A 16144-nucleotide genomic window follows, 5' to 3' on the forward strand; every position below is an offset into this window, starting at 1 on the left:
TAATAATTTTTTAAATTTTTTATGCATTCATTATATTAAAAAAATTAAAAAATAATTTTAACGATTTTTAATAAAATATTTTTTTATAATATTCTTAAAATATATCCATAAAATTGAAAAATATCGGAAATTATTTTCTGTATGGAGGAAGTGTTGGTGAATTGGCCGAATATTGGCCAAGGAGGGAAATTACCGGAGGGTGGAGCTCACGGTCAACACGCCGGGGGCGTGGTGGCTGAGAGGGAGAAACAGGTGGCAGCACGCCGGGGGCGTGGTGGCGCAGCAGGAGTGGCAGGTGGTAGCACGCCAGGGGCGTGGTGGCTGAGGTGGATAGCTGAGGTGGCAGCACGCCGGGGGCGTGGTGGCTGAGGTGGCAGCACGCCAGGGGCGTGGTGACTCATCACGCCGGGGGCGTGGTACGTCAGGGCTGTCAGCGTTGCGGAGTCCCAATGCAGAACCACGCGGGGGGCGTGTTGCAGTCCTGTCTGCATGCAGGAGACAGCCCCCCACCCCGGGAACCAGCGCTACCAGTCCATGTATATATATATATGCATGCAGGAGGGGCTTCTTCTCCAACACTTCATAAAATCATACCTGAAAGAGGGGAAGTGTTACACGGGAGAAGGAGAGAAAGAAGTGAGTTTAGTTGTATTAGTAAGGAGGGTATAGTAAGTAGTAGTGAATAGTGATGAGTTAAGTTTATGTGTGGAAATAAAAAGAGTATTAGTTTAAAGGATTAGAAAAAAAATGGTACGTAATTATCTAGTTCCTGAAGAACATATTATCAACTATCTCGATCATCCTATTTATGTAAGTAAATAAATTTTTTTTTGATGTATTTAAATTGTTTTATTTTTTATGTATTTTTTTTATGATACATATATATTTTGGTGCTAAAAATATTATTCTGTATATTTTTAAATATTTTAAGAATATAATAATTTTTTTATAAAATAATAATAATAATATATTTAGTAAGTAAATAAACGGTACACTAAATAGTATTATACTGTATCGTTATTAAAAAAAATTTAGTAAGTAAATATTATAATAAACTAAATATGTAAAATGTATTAAAAATAATAATATATTATATAGTAGTATGAATTATTATCGTATAATACATATATATATTATTATATTGTTATCGTATATATATTTATTATATTATTGTTATCGTATAATATATATAAATTTAATAATAATATTGTTATCGTATATTATACATATATATATATATATTATTTAAGAAGATAATTATTTTATAATAATAATATATATATATAATTTTATATTGTTTAATATTGTTCTCGTATAAATATGTGAATGTATATTATAATATTATAAGGATTATTATTTAATTAATGTAACATGTAATTTTGTTAATGCAGCCTAACAGGAACTTGTTGGTGCGTAAACTGGATCCACCACAGACGTGGGATCCGATGGTGGAGAACCACTTACGCGCTACGGGATTCTACCACGTCTCCAGAATTGGAGTCATAAGAGGATTTCACCCCATGTTAGCTGCTCTGGTTGAAAGGTGGAGGTCTGAAACCCATAGCTTTGTATTGCCAATCGGTGAAGTTACGGTGACATTAGAGGACGTTGCTCATATATTCGGCCTACCCATTGATGGAGAGCCTGTCAGTGGATGGACAGATAGTAGCAGCGAGTTTGTTCAGAGTCAGGGCATAGCGATATTCGGTCATGAGCCATCAGTCAGTCATAATGCGAAGTCCTATATCAAGTTGGCTTGGGTTCGACGTATTAGAGATGCAGAGCCGTTGGATATTGAGGAGTCCATCAGGAGATACGTCAGATGTCATATCTTCTGTTTGTTAGGGTCGACCCTATTCACGGACAAGTCGACCGCATATGCCCATGCGAAGTATTTACCATTGCTTCGCGATTTCGAGCAGATCCATACTTACAGTTGGGGGTCAGCTTGTCTCGCTCATCTTTACAGAGCACTATGCCGTGCATCACGATATGATACTAAGGAGATGGATGGCCCTCTGAATCTATTGTTTGTTTGGACATGGGAGCGAATGCCGTGTCTTGCTCCCGTACCGAGACAAACCCTTCCACCCGCCGAGATACCAGTTGCCAGGAGGTAATAAGTCTTATTTTAGTCTTCTATTATATTCATGATGCATGTTTGACTTATGGTGTTTTATTTAAATTTTTTCGATTAATAATGTGTTAGGTGGAGTCATTCGGAACGGACTACAGCGTGGTTATCCAAGACCGTAGAGACATTCAGGCATGACATAGACTACAGTCATGGTAGCCATCACTCTCAGGCCAGTCACCACTCTCAGCACTCTGAGCACACCCCCCACGCTCAGAGCAGCCACCATTCTCAGCACAGTGACCACGGTCCGTCCGGCTCTCATCATGATCCCATACTTACCATTCCTTCCGGTACAGATTGGTTTGACTTCTCCAGTGGCGGAGAGGCTGGTTTGGGTGGCTGGTCAGATTTTAGTGGTATCCCTTCACTGTCGGCATCAGCTGATCCACGTAGAGCATCAGTATATACGGCTCATGGTTTGCAGGGTCGTACTTCCGACCGCACGTCAGCGAGTGCATCATGTGATAGTGGTTTTATGCATCGTCAGCGGGCATACACAGTTGTTGACACGTTCAATCCTGGATCATCCGCTCCGACAGATGCAGGTGGTTCGGCCGCTCCGACAGAGGCAGGTGGTTCGGGAGCTCCGGGGGTGGATGACTCAGTTCGAGGTCACCCATATGACCTACGGACGGAGCGAAATCCACCTGATAGGTATACTCCATCGCGGTTCAGTCTGGGCATTATGGGTAAGGGACTGAGGTACTTTGGTGGAAAGAAGTGAGCTTCGGTTTAGGTTATCTAGATTTTATTTTAAGAGTTAAGTTAATGTAATTCGTGTTTAATGTTTGCTCTGGTAACTTATGTAACCTGTAGTTCCCTTTTTTGTATATTAACTTAAGGAAATCAGTTAATGACAATATTAAGCAGACATTTAGATATCAATGGATAGACTTCATTTGAAAAATACAAATAAAAAAGTACAAACACGAATGATAATAAAAGCACTAACTGACGAAATGCAAATTAAAAAGTACAAACATGAGTAATCTAAACTATGAACCAGCACCACTCGGTCCAGCACGCTGCGGACACCTACTCGACTATGACCCTGAGCACCAGAGACGGCATATCCGAGGACCACGCATGTCACGTGAGTCCATTTCATTCAGGTATCGGGTCAGTTTGGGCCTGCCTTTAGACGTTCGCCTCAGTGCGGGATTAGCGACCAATGTGGGTCCCTCATAAGCAGGCCATGTCTCAGGATCTCCTAAGGGTGTGAACTCAAACCTATAAACCTTACGAACTTCCGTCATCTTGTACACATCATGCACATACAACTGCCAATCAAGCCGCTGGTTAGCACAGCAAGCAATAACATGGCGACATGGTATTCGTTCAACCTGAAAGTGCCCACAGTCACACGTCCGTCGCGCTAGATCAACAACTAACACCTTTCCAGTAGTCATTTCGCGCACCTCAAACACCTCATTTCTTCTATCAAAGCGGTGCACAACTATGTTCCCAGCCTGTTGCATACTTGCTTCTATCCGCTGTTGCGCAAATGCGGAGTACGTAAATCCAGCATGCTTGCGTTCGTGTGACTCCGCACTCTTTCGCGTAAAGAGTTCATTTAACCTATAATATGTTGCTCGGACCAGCGCCAACACAGGTAGATTACGGGCACCCTTCAACACTGAGTTAATACACTCCACAAGGTTTGTTGTCATATGGCCCCATCGATGTCCCTCGTCGAATGCCAATACCCAATGTCTGAGTCCGATGGCATCGCACCACCTGGCATATGCCTCGCCTCGCTCCTCCAACCTCTTATAGTTGATATTGTACTCCTCCACCGTTCTTGAATACCCTATATTGACAACAAGCTTCTGCAAGTGAGGGACTTGAATGCCCTTAAGAAGTTACTGCCGATGTGTCTTATACAAAACATCCACCATGCTCTTGGAGGTTGCCAGTCCCACCGGAACGATTAACTGCTGCCCGTATTGACTCATGCCGGTCTGAGATCATACCCACACCATCTTTTCTAACAACATACGTTCGCAGATTCCTGAGGAAGAAGTGCCACATCAGCTGTCTTACCTTCCACCAAGGCAAAGGCGATAGGCACAATGTTCTGGTTCCCATCTTGTGCAACAGCGACTAGAAGTGTACCTTTGTATTTCCGTATAGGTGTGTGCCGTCAACCTGAACCAGGGGTTTGCAATGCCTGAATGCCCTAATGCATGGATTGAAACTCCAAAATACACGATGAAGTATTTTTACACCTTGTGCCTCCTCGTTCCCGTTGTAGAGTGGTCGTGTTTCTATTGGACAACTGAACCAGGAATCTTCTGCACCATGACCGAGAGCCACCACGGCAATGCTTGGTAAGATTCCTCCCAATCACCGAAAACGAGCGCAACTGACTTCTGCTTTGCCAACCAAGCCTTTCGATAACTGATGGTATAGTTGAACCTTGACTGGACTTCCGCAATTATAGATTTCACCTTGATGGACGGGTCCGACTCGACCAACGGCCTTATAGCCTCAGCAACTGTATCTGAGTCCAACTTGGAATGATCTTGTGAAATCGTTCCGATGGTGCACGTGTGCCTACCGTTGTATCTGCGTATCTCCCAAAACCTTTTCTCCGTATCAAGCTGGCTCGGATAAGCCAGTCACATCCACGTCCGTACATCTTGCATTTTGCATAGAACGTCTGTGGCTCAGACTCAAACATCATAGTCAACTCCTCTAGATATAGTGAAACTAATTGCTGCAACGACCGACTTTCTAGAGCTGTATTCCATTCCAATTCGGAACTCTCCGTCCTCAGGATCAGCAATACCTACAGAAAGCCGAAATCATCGTTTATTGCACACTCCAAGGTATAAAGTAACAAAAACTTCGTATTTAGTCAACACGTACCTCTGTTTGCATATTCCGGAAACTCGGGGGCATGCATGGCGTCGAGATCCAACTCACACATAAAAGGTGGAACGCCCATCGGTTGACTGCTCGAGGGACGAACCACTACATTCTCCACTGCTGCCTCAACTCCCACATCACCATCCTCATCTTCATCGCCGGCTTCATAAGTGGCTTCGAAGTCCTCTTCGCTGTCACTATTCATACCTTCGTACATGCAGCTATATCATCATTTACATCTATATCATTTTGGACCGCTACTGCCTCTTCAGCTTCAAACTCAACGTACAACTCAATCTGTGGGTGTCTCATATAAGTCTGCCGGTGAATTTCAAACATATTCTGCATACTCGCCTCATCCGTGATCGGAATGGTATCAAACTGTATTAGGCCACCAAAAACCACACCGGATTTCGGTACAGAATTCTGCTCACTCTCATTAACGTACCATTCTCCATGCTCTGACATAGCCGTTCTGCAGCCCATTAACGTCATCGTGCATGGAACCACAAACGAAAACGAATTTTGTGACACAAACCTCACTCCCTCATGAGTATTACGTATTATCTCACCATTACGATACACCACCAAATTTGCGGTGTCCTCCATTACACCAACTACAACATCAAAGAATCCTCACAACACACTCAAATCTCACTCACTCAGTATGGAAAACACTATCGAGCTCTACCTTATATAGAGACTTGGACCAATCACCTTCCGCCACGTCAGCACGCCACCGGCGTGCTGACGCAGCACGCCCCCCACGTGGTGCAGCAAACGGGCCAACCAAATTTCGCCACGTCAGCACGCCCCCTGCGTGCTGACTCAGCACGCCCCCTGCGTGCTGCCTAGGTGGCTCAACCACAGCTTGCCACCTAGCTTCCACGCCCCCCACGTGATGTATGCACCACGCCCCCTGCGTGCTGTGCTTTTCATCTGACACGCCCATCTCTGTGTAATACACACAATTGCTCCATATTTTCCCAAATCACCAACATGTTTTTCATATTAAAATTAATGAGCCGAAAAATATTTAGGACACTGTATGAATACAAGCAAAATGAAAACAAAAATAAAAAGGCGGTTGCAGTTTTCCAAAGCATCCTTGAAATCGTAATTCCTCGTAACTACATGTCAGTGCGTGCAGTCGTAGACTCGTAGCTGCTACTTTGTCCAATGACAGTCCATGCACTGCATTCCAACATACTTTACTTTTTCTTTTCTTTCCCCTGCCTTTGACTTTCTTCTTCTTCTTCACTTTGCTACTCTTTGCTCTAATACAGCCACACTTCCCATTCCCATTCCCATTCCCATTTCAACTCCATTGCCACCATGTCTCTCTCCACCCACATCACTCCCCTCGTTTGCTCCTGTTCTACTTCAGGTCTCTTCCTTTTGATGGTTTTCCTTTTGTAATCCCTTTTTTATGAACGAATACGGCAGTTTCTATTGTTCTCATGGATTATGCATGTTTTTACTTTCTTGAATTTCGTTTCTTAATTAGGCGCATGGCAGTATTCTAATAAGTTGAATCCTTGTGACACTGATTTTATTGGATGGTTCTTATTTCTTTGTTTTGTGTTGTTGAAAGTGCAAGTGGAAGCGGAAGCTCTTGTCCTATTTTGTTCGGTTTGAAACTTAGGTTTTAGAAATTTGGTTTGTGCTTATATCAATTTGTTTTCGATGATGATCGTATTTATCAACCGAGTCTTTTCGAGAAGCATGGTTTCTTAGCCATTAGTGGAGATGAGGGATGAAACCCTAGATATTGTGCCACTCCTGCCACCTCGTCGCCATCAGCGCTTCTCCGGTGAACACTAATGTCTCTTCAGTACCCCACTAGGCCTCGCCGGCTCACCGCTCTGCTGGTTCTGCCGCCGCATCGCTTCCCTCTATTCTGCTCTGTTTCTATTTCTGTTGTGCTTAACTACGCATGCCTCATGGTTGTTCTGCTCTTATGTTCTGATACATATTCATATTCACATTCACTTAATATTTTAATATGCATATAACGTTATTCTCCTACATGGTGTGCATATACTGAAACGTTCAAGGCGAGTTCATTGCTTGGTTTGATCACTTTCGTAGGTCATTTTTATGAGTTCAAATAGTTTCTATAGACAAGAAATGAGAATAAAATTGTCACATTGATTATCTAAACGACTATTTTGAGACACTAAAAATTTGCAGATCAAAATGGCTCACTCGTGTACCTACAAGGACCAAAGTGAGCATTAACTGGTGGAAAAAAATGGGTTTGGGTAATATGCAAGTTTATAATAATTAAAAGGTTGAAGCATGAAGCATCACATCTTGTGTAGCACAATTATGACGGGTTCTAGATATTATGTTTAAACCATTTTACACTTCAAGTCTTTTATTCTTCAAACCCGTCTCTTTCCTTCTAAAACTTCAACTCGAAAATACATCCTTAGCGTTCTCTTGCTGCTCATATAACATTTAATTTTGTCTAGTTCTGGTCTCTGGTTAGTTGATTTAGAGTTTTTTCTAAGTCAGAATTATCATATGTTCTTGTTCTATATTCAAATGAGGAAATGGTGCTTATCTATTATATTACTTCACTATTGGCTGATATATGTCTTTGTGTTCAACAGATACTTTCATGACTGCATCAAAGGTAAAGAAGGAAAATCACAGAACAGCTTTGGTACGACATGCACAATCATTTTTTTCCTTCGCTTTTTCTTTTCTCTCTTCTGACCAGGGGAAATTGCAGTGCCTAGAAGAGTCTAAAGAAAGGATCAAAAAAATGTTCAACAAGGTTGAACTTTCTGTCTCTTCATACGACACAGCTTGGGTCGCAATGGTTCCATCGACGACTAATCCTCATGCACCATTTTTCCCTCAGTGCTTGAATTGGTTGTTGGATAATCAACTCTATGATGGATCATGGGGTCTACCTAATCATGATCCGTCATTCATGAATGAAGCTCTGCTGTCTACCTTAGCATGTGTCCTTGCATTAAAGAAATGGGGTATTGGTGAAGATCAAATTAACAAGGGTAAATATGATTTTCCCCTTGCCATTATTATCACTTGCTGTGATGTTATACAAATGAATTTTGATATTCTTTGCAGGTCTCCAATTTATCAACTCAAATATTGCCTCAATCAATGATGAGAAGCAGCAACCTCCCATTGGATTTGATTTAATTTTCCCTTCTTTGATTGAATATGGTCAAAATTTGGGAATTAATTTTTCTATCAGTGCAACAAACTTGGAAGCAATCATTCATAAGAGAGATATAGAGCTTAGCAGGTAGTACTATGGTTCCTTTTAGTTATCAAACTCCTAACTCTTTCTAGTTATGAATTGAGCTTTATGATTCAAGTTTTCTAAAAAGTCAAATAATTTAGGTAGATTCTCAAGTTTGATTATGAAGTCTTCATGTATGTATTTCAAGATTGTCCTTTCTTGGAATTATTTCTTATTTTCAAGATCCTTTGGTCAAATGCTAGCTTCTTAGTGCTAAGACTTTTGTGGGTAGATAATTTGAATACTACCATTTTTGAATTTTCGAGACTGACTGGTTTAACTTTAAGGATCATTTGTCTATATGTAGAGGAAATCAAAGCAATTCGGAAGGGTGGCGAGCATATCTTGCTTATGTTTCAGAGAGACTGCAGAAATCACAGGACTGGGAAGCAATATTGAAGTACCAAAGAATGAATGGATCTTTGTTTAATTCACCTGCTACGACCGCAGCTGCTTTTCATCAACTTAAGAACACCAACTGTCTTAACTATCTCAAATCTGTAGTAGAAAAGTTTGGGAATGCTGGTATATGTTTACAGAGCTGCTTTTGTTTTTGTTTTATTTTGAACTACTGTTGTCTGGCACATTAATTGGGATTTTTTGTTGTTTTAATAAATTTTCAGTTCCAACAATTTATCCTCTGGACATATATGCCCGGCTGTGTATGATTGACAATCTTGAAAGGTTGGGTGTAAGTCACCATTTCAAAGAGGAAATTCGAAGTGTATTGGATGAAACATACAGGTAATAAACCACTTCTGGTGCATGCAAATATCAAGGTCAAATACTAAATATATCTGTAACTAGAGAAGTAAAAAGCAAATTCTATATGTAGGCGAATAGGTGATCAAATTATAGAAAGCATTTTATTTAAAATATAGAATTTTTCTTTTTCATAGTTGAATTTCTTTATATAATCAAATTTGCAAAAAAACAGATATTGGCAAGAGGGAGTGGAAGATATATTTTTAGATCCCACCACCTGTGCAATGGCATTCCGTATATTGCGTCTCAGTGGTTACGACGTATCTTCAGGTTTGATCACATGAAAAAGTTAGGTAGCAAGGAGATTTTTTTTTTTTAGATTTAAATACCAAAGAGGCTATTAAGTATATTGTGTTTTTGCAGATCCATTTTATCAATATTCAGAAGATAAGTTTTCGGACTCCTTGAAAGGATACTTGAAGGATGCTGGTGCTATTTTGGAGCTGTATAAGGCTTCTCAAGTGATTATACATCCAGATGAATCAATTTTAGTGAGACAAAATGCTTGGACTAGGCATCTTCTAAAGCAGCAATCATCGCATTATCAATTATATGCTGATAAACTTCGTCGTTTTGTTGACCGAGAGGTTCATTTCATGATCGTGCTCTAATCTTTTCACAAAATTTAGCTACATATGTCTATGCATCTCATAATCATTCCTGAAAAATAAAATGTTTTTTGCTATTTAGGCCAATGATGCTCTTTCTTTTCCATATTACGCAAACTTGGAGCGAATCTTAAACTTGAGATCGATGAAGCATTACAATGTAGAAGAAACAAGGATTTTAAAGTCATCATATAGGTGGGATGAGTTTAGAAGTATTACAATCTTTCCCCTTCCCCAAGTTCCATGTCTTTTTATTTATTTTTTAATTTCTCCCTTTTCCGACTAGTTTTATGGTTATTATGGTCCAGGTCTGAAAATCTTGCAAACCAAGAATTTCTAAAGCTAGCAGCCGAAGACTTCAATATCTGCCAATCAATACAAAAAGAAGAGTTGAAACAACTCACAAGGTTTATCCCTTTTCTTCATAATTTTAAAAGTACACCTTGATGATTATGATCTATGATCTAGCTATAAATGATTAAAGATCATAAGCATAACTCAAGATTTAGTAATTGAAAACTATTAAGGATTTTTAAATGTATTGTCCTGCTGCTCGAAATCATTGAAGGTTGTGGTTCTATTGTTCATTGTATATCTATTTTGCTGGGTTTTGTCTAAATTTTATTAAAATGGATATTGTGCTCAAGCTTCAATTAAAGGCACATTTTGTCAAGTTTGATCTAACCGTACCCTGCATATGCAGGTGGGTTACAGAGAGCAAACTAGATAAACTTGAATTTGCAAGGCAGAAACTAGCCTATTGTTACTTTTCTGCTGCAGCTAATCTTTTTGCACCCGAACTTTCCGATGCTCGCATATCATGGGCAAAAAATGGTGTTCTCACAACAGTTGTTGATGATTTCTATGATGTTGGGAGCACTGAAGAGGAGCAAGTGAACCTTATTCAACTAATGGAGGAGTATAATCCTATTCTTTTAATTGAAAAACTGCTCCATCTATTGATTTCTGTTTGAACTCCTCCCAGTTTTTCTTCACAAACATTTTTTGTTGTCGAAATTGAACTGCAGGTGGGATGTAGATATCGAAACTGCTTGTTGTTCTGAGAATGTTAAGATAATATTTTGTTCACTTCAGAGCACAATTAAAGAGATTGGAGAAAGATCAGTCAAGTGGCAAGGACGAAATGTGGAAGGCAGTGTTATTAAGATTGTGCGATGCTTCCTCATCTTTCTGGCTTTACATATTTCTATTCATTTGCTTGTGAATTCCCAATATTGACATATTTGCTGGATATGATTTGACCACTGTGTATCCCTTTATCCCTCGGAATATATGGTTGAACTTGTGGGTGTTAAGAGTGTTTCAAACCTAAAATGACTATGTTTTGCTTAAGCTAAAAGTATTCAATTGTCTCACATTTTCCCTGATGCATTCTCATGTTGATTTCATAGATGAATCCTCTCTAAGTATAGACCATTTTTTTTAATTACTATTTCCTAAAAATATTGGGCTGATTATTAAGTTACATCACTCTAACTATTTTCTTGTCACCCTCCTTGGGAAAGTATACACTTTTTAGGGCTTGTCTTGTACCCACTCTTATTACTGCTTGCTTTTATTCATTGTGTTCCGCTTCAAATGGATCACCCTAGCATGATTCATGGTATTTGCATTTTAATCTTTTCTTGTTCATTTTATTTCATCTGTAGTTTTTTTTTTTCTTGTTAGTGTAGTAGCTCAAATATTAGTACTCAAACGTGTTTTCAAAGTTATGTTCCTTCAAGTCATCTTGTCCTGAGTTCCAAATTGTCAAACTGGCTTTGCTTGCTTTGCAGTGGTTAAGCTTGATACGGTCTATGTTAACGGAAGCCAAGTGGTTGAAAACCAAGACTGTCCCAACACTAGATGAGTATATGCAAAATGCTTGCGTTTCATTTGCATTAGGTCCAATCGTCCTTCCGGCCCTCTTTCTTGTTGGTCCTAAGCTTTCAGGCGAGGCTGCTGAAGTTGAAGAATTGCATTGTCTATTCAACACAATGAGCACTTGCGGCCGTTTGTTAAACGATATTAACACTTTTGAGGTATGTACTTCATCACCAATCCCATCATTCCCTAGTCTTAGGTTGGACAATTTAGATATTATTTTATGCTTTTGGAACATATTTAATATGTGGTCCAAGAACATCCTCAAACATTTAAAGACAATTGGTTGTGATTTTTCTTGGAGCACTTGTTAAATATGCTCCAAGAGCAAGCAGGTATCTCTGACTAACGTGTTTTTGTGACTATTGTAGAGAGAATCAGCGGAAGGAAAGCTGAATGCACTCGGCTTGCGTCTCATCCATGGAAATGGAGCTATTACCATAGATGATGCCACTAAGGAGATGAAGGTTATCATCGAGGACAAGAGAAGAGAACTCTTGAGATTAGTTTTGAAGGAAAAAGGAAGCACAGTTCCAAGAGACTGCAAGGAATTGTTTTGGAAAATGATCAAAGTGTTGCACCTGTTTTACCTGAAGGATGATGGATTTACTTCACTTGAGTTGCATTCTACTGTAAATTCAGTGATTAATGAACCTGTTGTTCTTAGTGAATTACTGAGAGATACTAATCAAAACCCTAAACCAATCTATCAAAGTGTGTAGTTATTAGAAAATGCCAATGTTCATTGAGTATGTAGAATTCTCCCCATACTGGAGCTGTAATTTCTCTTGGGTTAATAAAGTATAAAATAAGGATGGCATGTTCTTTTTTAACTACTATATTTTTTTTTGGTGCTTAGTTATTAATTGAATTAATTTTTTCTGGTTTACCGGCTTTTTATTTGGTTTCTGGTCATGTTGTCTTTAGGTTAAGTTTTCATTTTTCTTTTTTAATTGTTCAACATTTTTAACGGATTGACAGATGTTATAATTTCACCTCAAAAGGTCTACAATCTACGTATTTCAAATCCGAAACAAAAAGAATGTAAACTACAAAAGCATGAGTTAAAATACGTATTTTGGCTAATTAAGGTAAAAGAATCTGAAACACGCAAAAATAAGTCTCATGCTTTTTTGCTTTCGAGTTCGTGTCTATTTGTGCTCATATCCTAATGTTATTTTACTTGATAAAATTTGAAGCCGAGTTTTTTTTTTCTTCTTAAATTGCCTAATAAACTCTACATAGATTAGGTGCACCACTTGTGCACCTCTCCTATTGTTTTCTTTCTCTTGGTTTCTTTAGGTTCTAATCTATGGCTCATTTTCTTAAATCGAGGAAATTGTTGTGTAACATATTATTATTATAGGAAGGGTTAGTGTTTTTTTTTCTAAATGTAGAGTTAATTTTTTTTTAGATTGTTGTTAAGCAAATCAAACAATCAGATTTATTGAAGAGAGAGGAAGATAATGCAATTTGCGGGTCAATTTTGTGCATTATAAAATTTTAAAAATTCAAGTACATAAATGTAAGATTTATGATTTTAAAAAATAAAATTCTAAAAAAATAAAAAATTCATAAATGCACATCTGACCCTAAATGTTTTATTTTAAAAAAATAAAATAAAAATCATAAACACAAATTTGGCTTAAATTTTTTAACTATTAATTACAATTTCGTGATATATCTCTCTCGTAAAGTATTAAAACACATACTATTCTCCAATATTAAAAGTAAAAAAGCGCTAATCTTGGTCCGATTACTTTTGTCATTAGTTACACTATTTGAAATTTTCGTAAACCAAAAGAACAGAATATGAATTTATAGATTTTTGATAAAAGCTTTGTACTTTGAGTAATTTCTTCCGAAATTATTTTTATTATGGAAAGAAGAATGGTATTTTGGTTTAATATTGGCAACTGGGGTATTTTGTTGATTTGTGGGTTAGATCAATACGCAAGAGGCATGTTACCAGCGCGCTATTAGAGTGAGCCAGAGTTTGTCATCGACATGAAGGCTCCTGGGCAATAGCGAGGCGTGCTGAGGAGAGACGCCAACCATCTTTTGCAGACTGCGGCTCGGACGTGGAGGCTCGATGTCAACACGCAGTGGGCATATTGGAGCAGTGATTTCATGCAGCTCTCGTAGAGATTTTTGCATATTTTTGAGGAGTTGCAGAGCCCTATTCAATACGGGGAGGACGTGTTGGAGTAGTGTCTGCATGTAGGGGACACGTCCTTCCTCCAGAAATAAACAACGCAGGGTTGAAACTCTTTAAATTGAGCTCAACCCTCCTCCAGCATTCATTCAGCGAGGAGATTTAAGAAATGAGAGGGATATTGGGGAGGAAGCCCCCGAAAAAGGAGAAGAAAGTTTGTGTTGAAAAAAACAGTGATTTTATCCATAAAAAAAATATTGTAAATTTGTATTAAGTAAAAATGGTTTGTAATTAAACTATTTTTAGATAATATTTTTATTTGTTTAGTATAATATTATTTTATTTTATATAAACATGAATATATAATTTTTTTGAATTTTTTGTTATAATGTGATTATTTTTCTATACATATAATAAATAATTTAAATATTAATAAATAAATAATTGTTATTATTTTTTGAAAATAAATATTTTAACATTTATTAATAAATATTATTAAATATTTCGAAAATAAATATTTCAATAAATAAATAGTATTATTTTTTTCTTGTATTTTAATAAATATTTATATTATTTATTTGCGAAACTAAATATTTTATTTATTTTAATACTTAAATAAATAAATGTTTTTCTATTTATGATTAGTAATCAAAATATTTATATTGATATAAATTAGTATAATTAATAAATAGTTATTTGTTATAATCTTCGTTCATTTAAATTAATAAATATTTAATGAATAAATATATTTTTGTTGTACCAGCTTAACAGGAATCTTATGGTTCATAAACTGGATCTGCTGGAGACGTGAAATCCGATGATACAAGATGCTTTACAAGCAACGGGGTTCTACCATATTTTTAGAATTGGAGTGATTAGAGGATTTTACCCCTTGCTATTTGCTTTGGTCGAAAGGTGGAGGACAGAGACTCACACCTTTGTATTGCCGGTGGGTGAGATTACCGTGACAGTAGAAGATGTCGCTCATATATTTGGCTTACCCAGTGATGGACAGATTATGAGCGGCTAGACAAATAGCAGTGACGATTCCCGCAGAGCCAGAGCATCGCAATTTTCGATCGTGAATCCGTTGTGAGTAGTTCCTCCAAATATTATATGAAGCCGGCATGGGTTCGCCGTATCAGAGACGTAGAGCCATTGGATACTTTGGAGTTTATTCAGAGATGCGTGAGATGTCAGATTTTCTATTTGCGGGGTTCGATCCTATTTGCGGATACGTCGACGGCATATGCCCAGACGAAGCATATACCGTTGCTCTGTGATTTTGAGCAGATCCACATTTAAAATTAGGGGTCAGCATGTGTCATGCATCTTTACAGGGCACTGTGCCTTGTATCACGATATGATACTAAGGAGATGGATGGTCCTCTTAATCTTTTATTTGTTTGGACATGGGAGTGAATGTCATGTATTGCACCCGTATCGAGACAGTACCTTCCAGTAGCTGACGTAATAGTTGCTCGGAGGTAACAGTTTCTATTTTAGTTGTGTGTTATATTGATGAAGCATATTTGAATGCCGACACATTTTTTAATCTTTTCAATGTTATGTTATGTGTTTTAGGTGGAGTCATTCCATACAAACTACAGTGTGGTTATCGAAGACCACAACAATATTTATGCAAGAAATAGACTACATGGACGAGGTAAATATTTTTGCTTTGTGTGTGATTAATATCCAACATTAATATTAAGGTTTTAATTTTCTAATAATATGTGGCAACCGTTCGAAGGATTAATCATACCCGACGAGCTAAATGGACACTTTGAGGTGTGTAACAATATTGCTCTGTTATTCTTATTCGAGTTTGGGTATGCACAACCCACCCTGGAAATAGCAAAAGTTATTCTACCGGAGGAGCATAGTATAACATCCTACCACACAGAGCTTTATGCCTAGGACGTAAAACAGAAGTGGTGAAGCGCTACGACCTCTAAAAATAAAAATACGTATGCAAATATAGTTGAAAGAAATTATAACTAGGAGCCTTGAGAAAGAAGCTAATCAAAAGCGTATCAGAAATTGCATCACATTCGTCCGAGTAAACGCAAACGGATAAACAAAATAGGACTAAAAGGATAAATTATATACATAAAGATCAGAGTTCCAAAAGATACAGTTATCATGCTCCAGACTCGACCTGTGGAGCTAAGGCCAGCCAGAGATACATACATATATACATAACCCAAAAGTCTACTCAAACTCCAAAATAAACACCTGTTTCTCTAAGTCAACCTCTAAGAGGGTCAAAATATAATATATACAAGGTAGAGAATCTATTACATATATATACATAAACAAAATATAAACACTAAGTCCCAAAAAAGTTTTTAGCTTCCAAAGAGTCTCTAGAATGCTTAGTGAGGTGTCTCTCGACCTGCATATGAAAAACAACAAAATATGTATGGAATGAGAACTGGGGG

At 38.0% G+C, this 16144-nt stretch overlaps 1 protein-coding gene across 1 annotated transcript; it reads left to right on the plus strand.

Annotated features, from left to right (window-relative positions):
• The first annotated feature begins 6139 nt into the window (after nt 1–6139).
• Nucleotides 6140–12388, plus strand: LOC130941718 (ent-kaurene synthase, chloroplastic). Its single transcript, XM_057870294.1, has 14 exons — nt 6140–6395; nt 7627–7679; nt 7749–8034; nt 8111–8291; nt 8596–8813; nt 8912–9032; nt 9226–9323; nt 9417–9640; nt 9744–9856; nt 9970–10068; nt 10365–10580; nt 10690–10831; nt 11458–11703; nt 11917–12388. Exons 1-14 carry the CDS (start codon nt 6344–6346, stop codon nt 12265–12267), a joined length of 2400 nt encoding a protein of 799 aa, XP_057726277.1. The 5' UTR covers nt 6140–6343; the 3' UTR covers nt 12268–12388.
• Nucleotides 12389–16144: the final 3756 nt, after the last annotated feature.

The sequence above is a fragment of the Arachis stenosperma genome, chromosome 7, assembly GCF_014773155.1.
Source record: "Arachis stenosperma cultivar V10309 chromosome 7, arast.V10309.gnm1.PFL2, whole genome shotgun sequence".
Taxonomy (NCBI): Eukaryota; Viridiplantae; Streptophyta; class Magnoliopsida; order Fabales; family Fabaceae; genus Arachis; species Arachis stenosperma.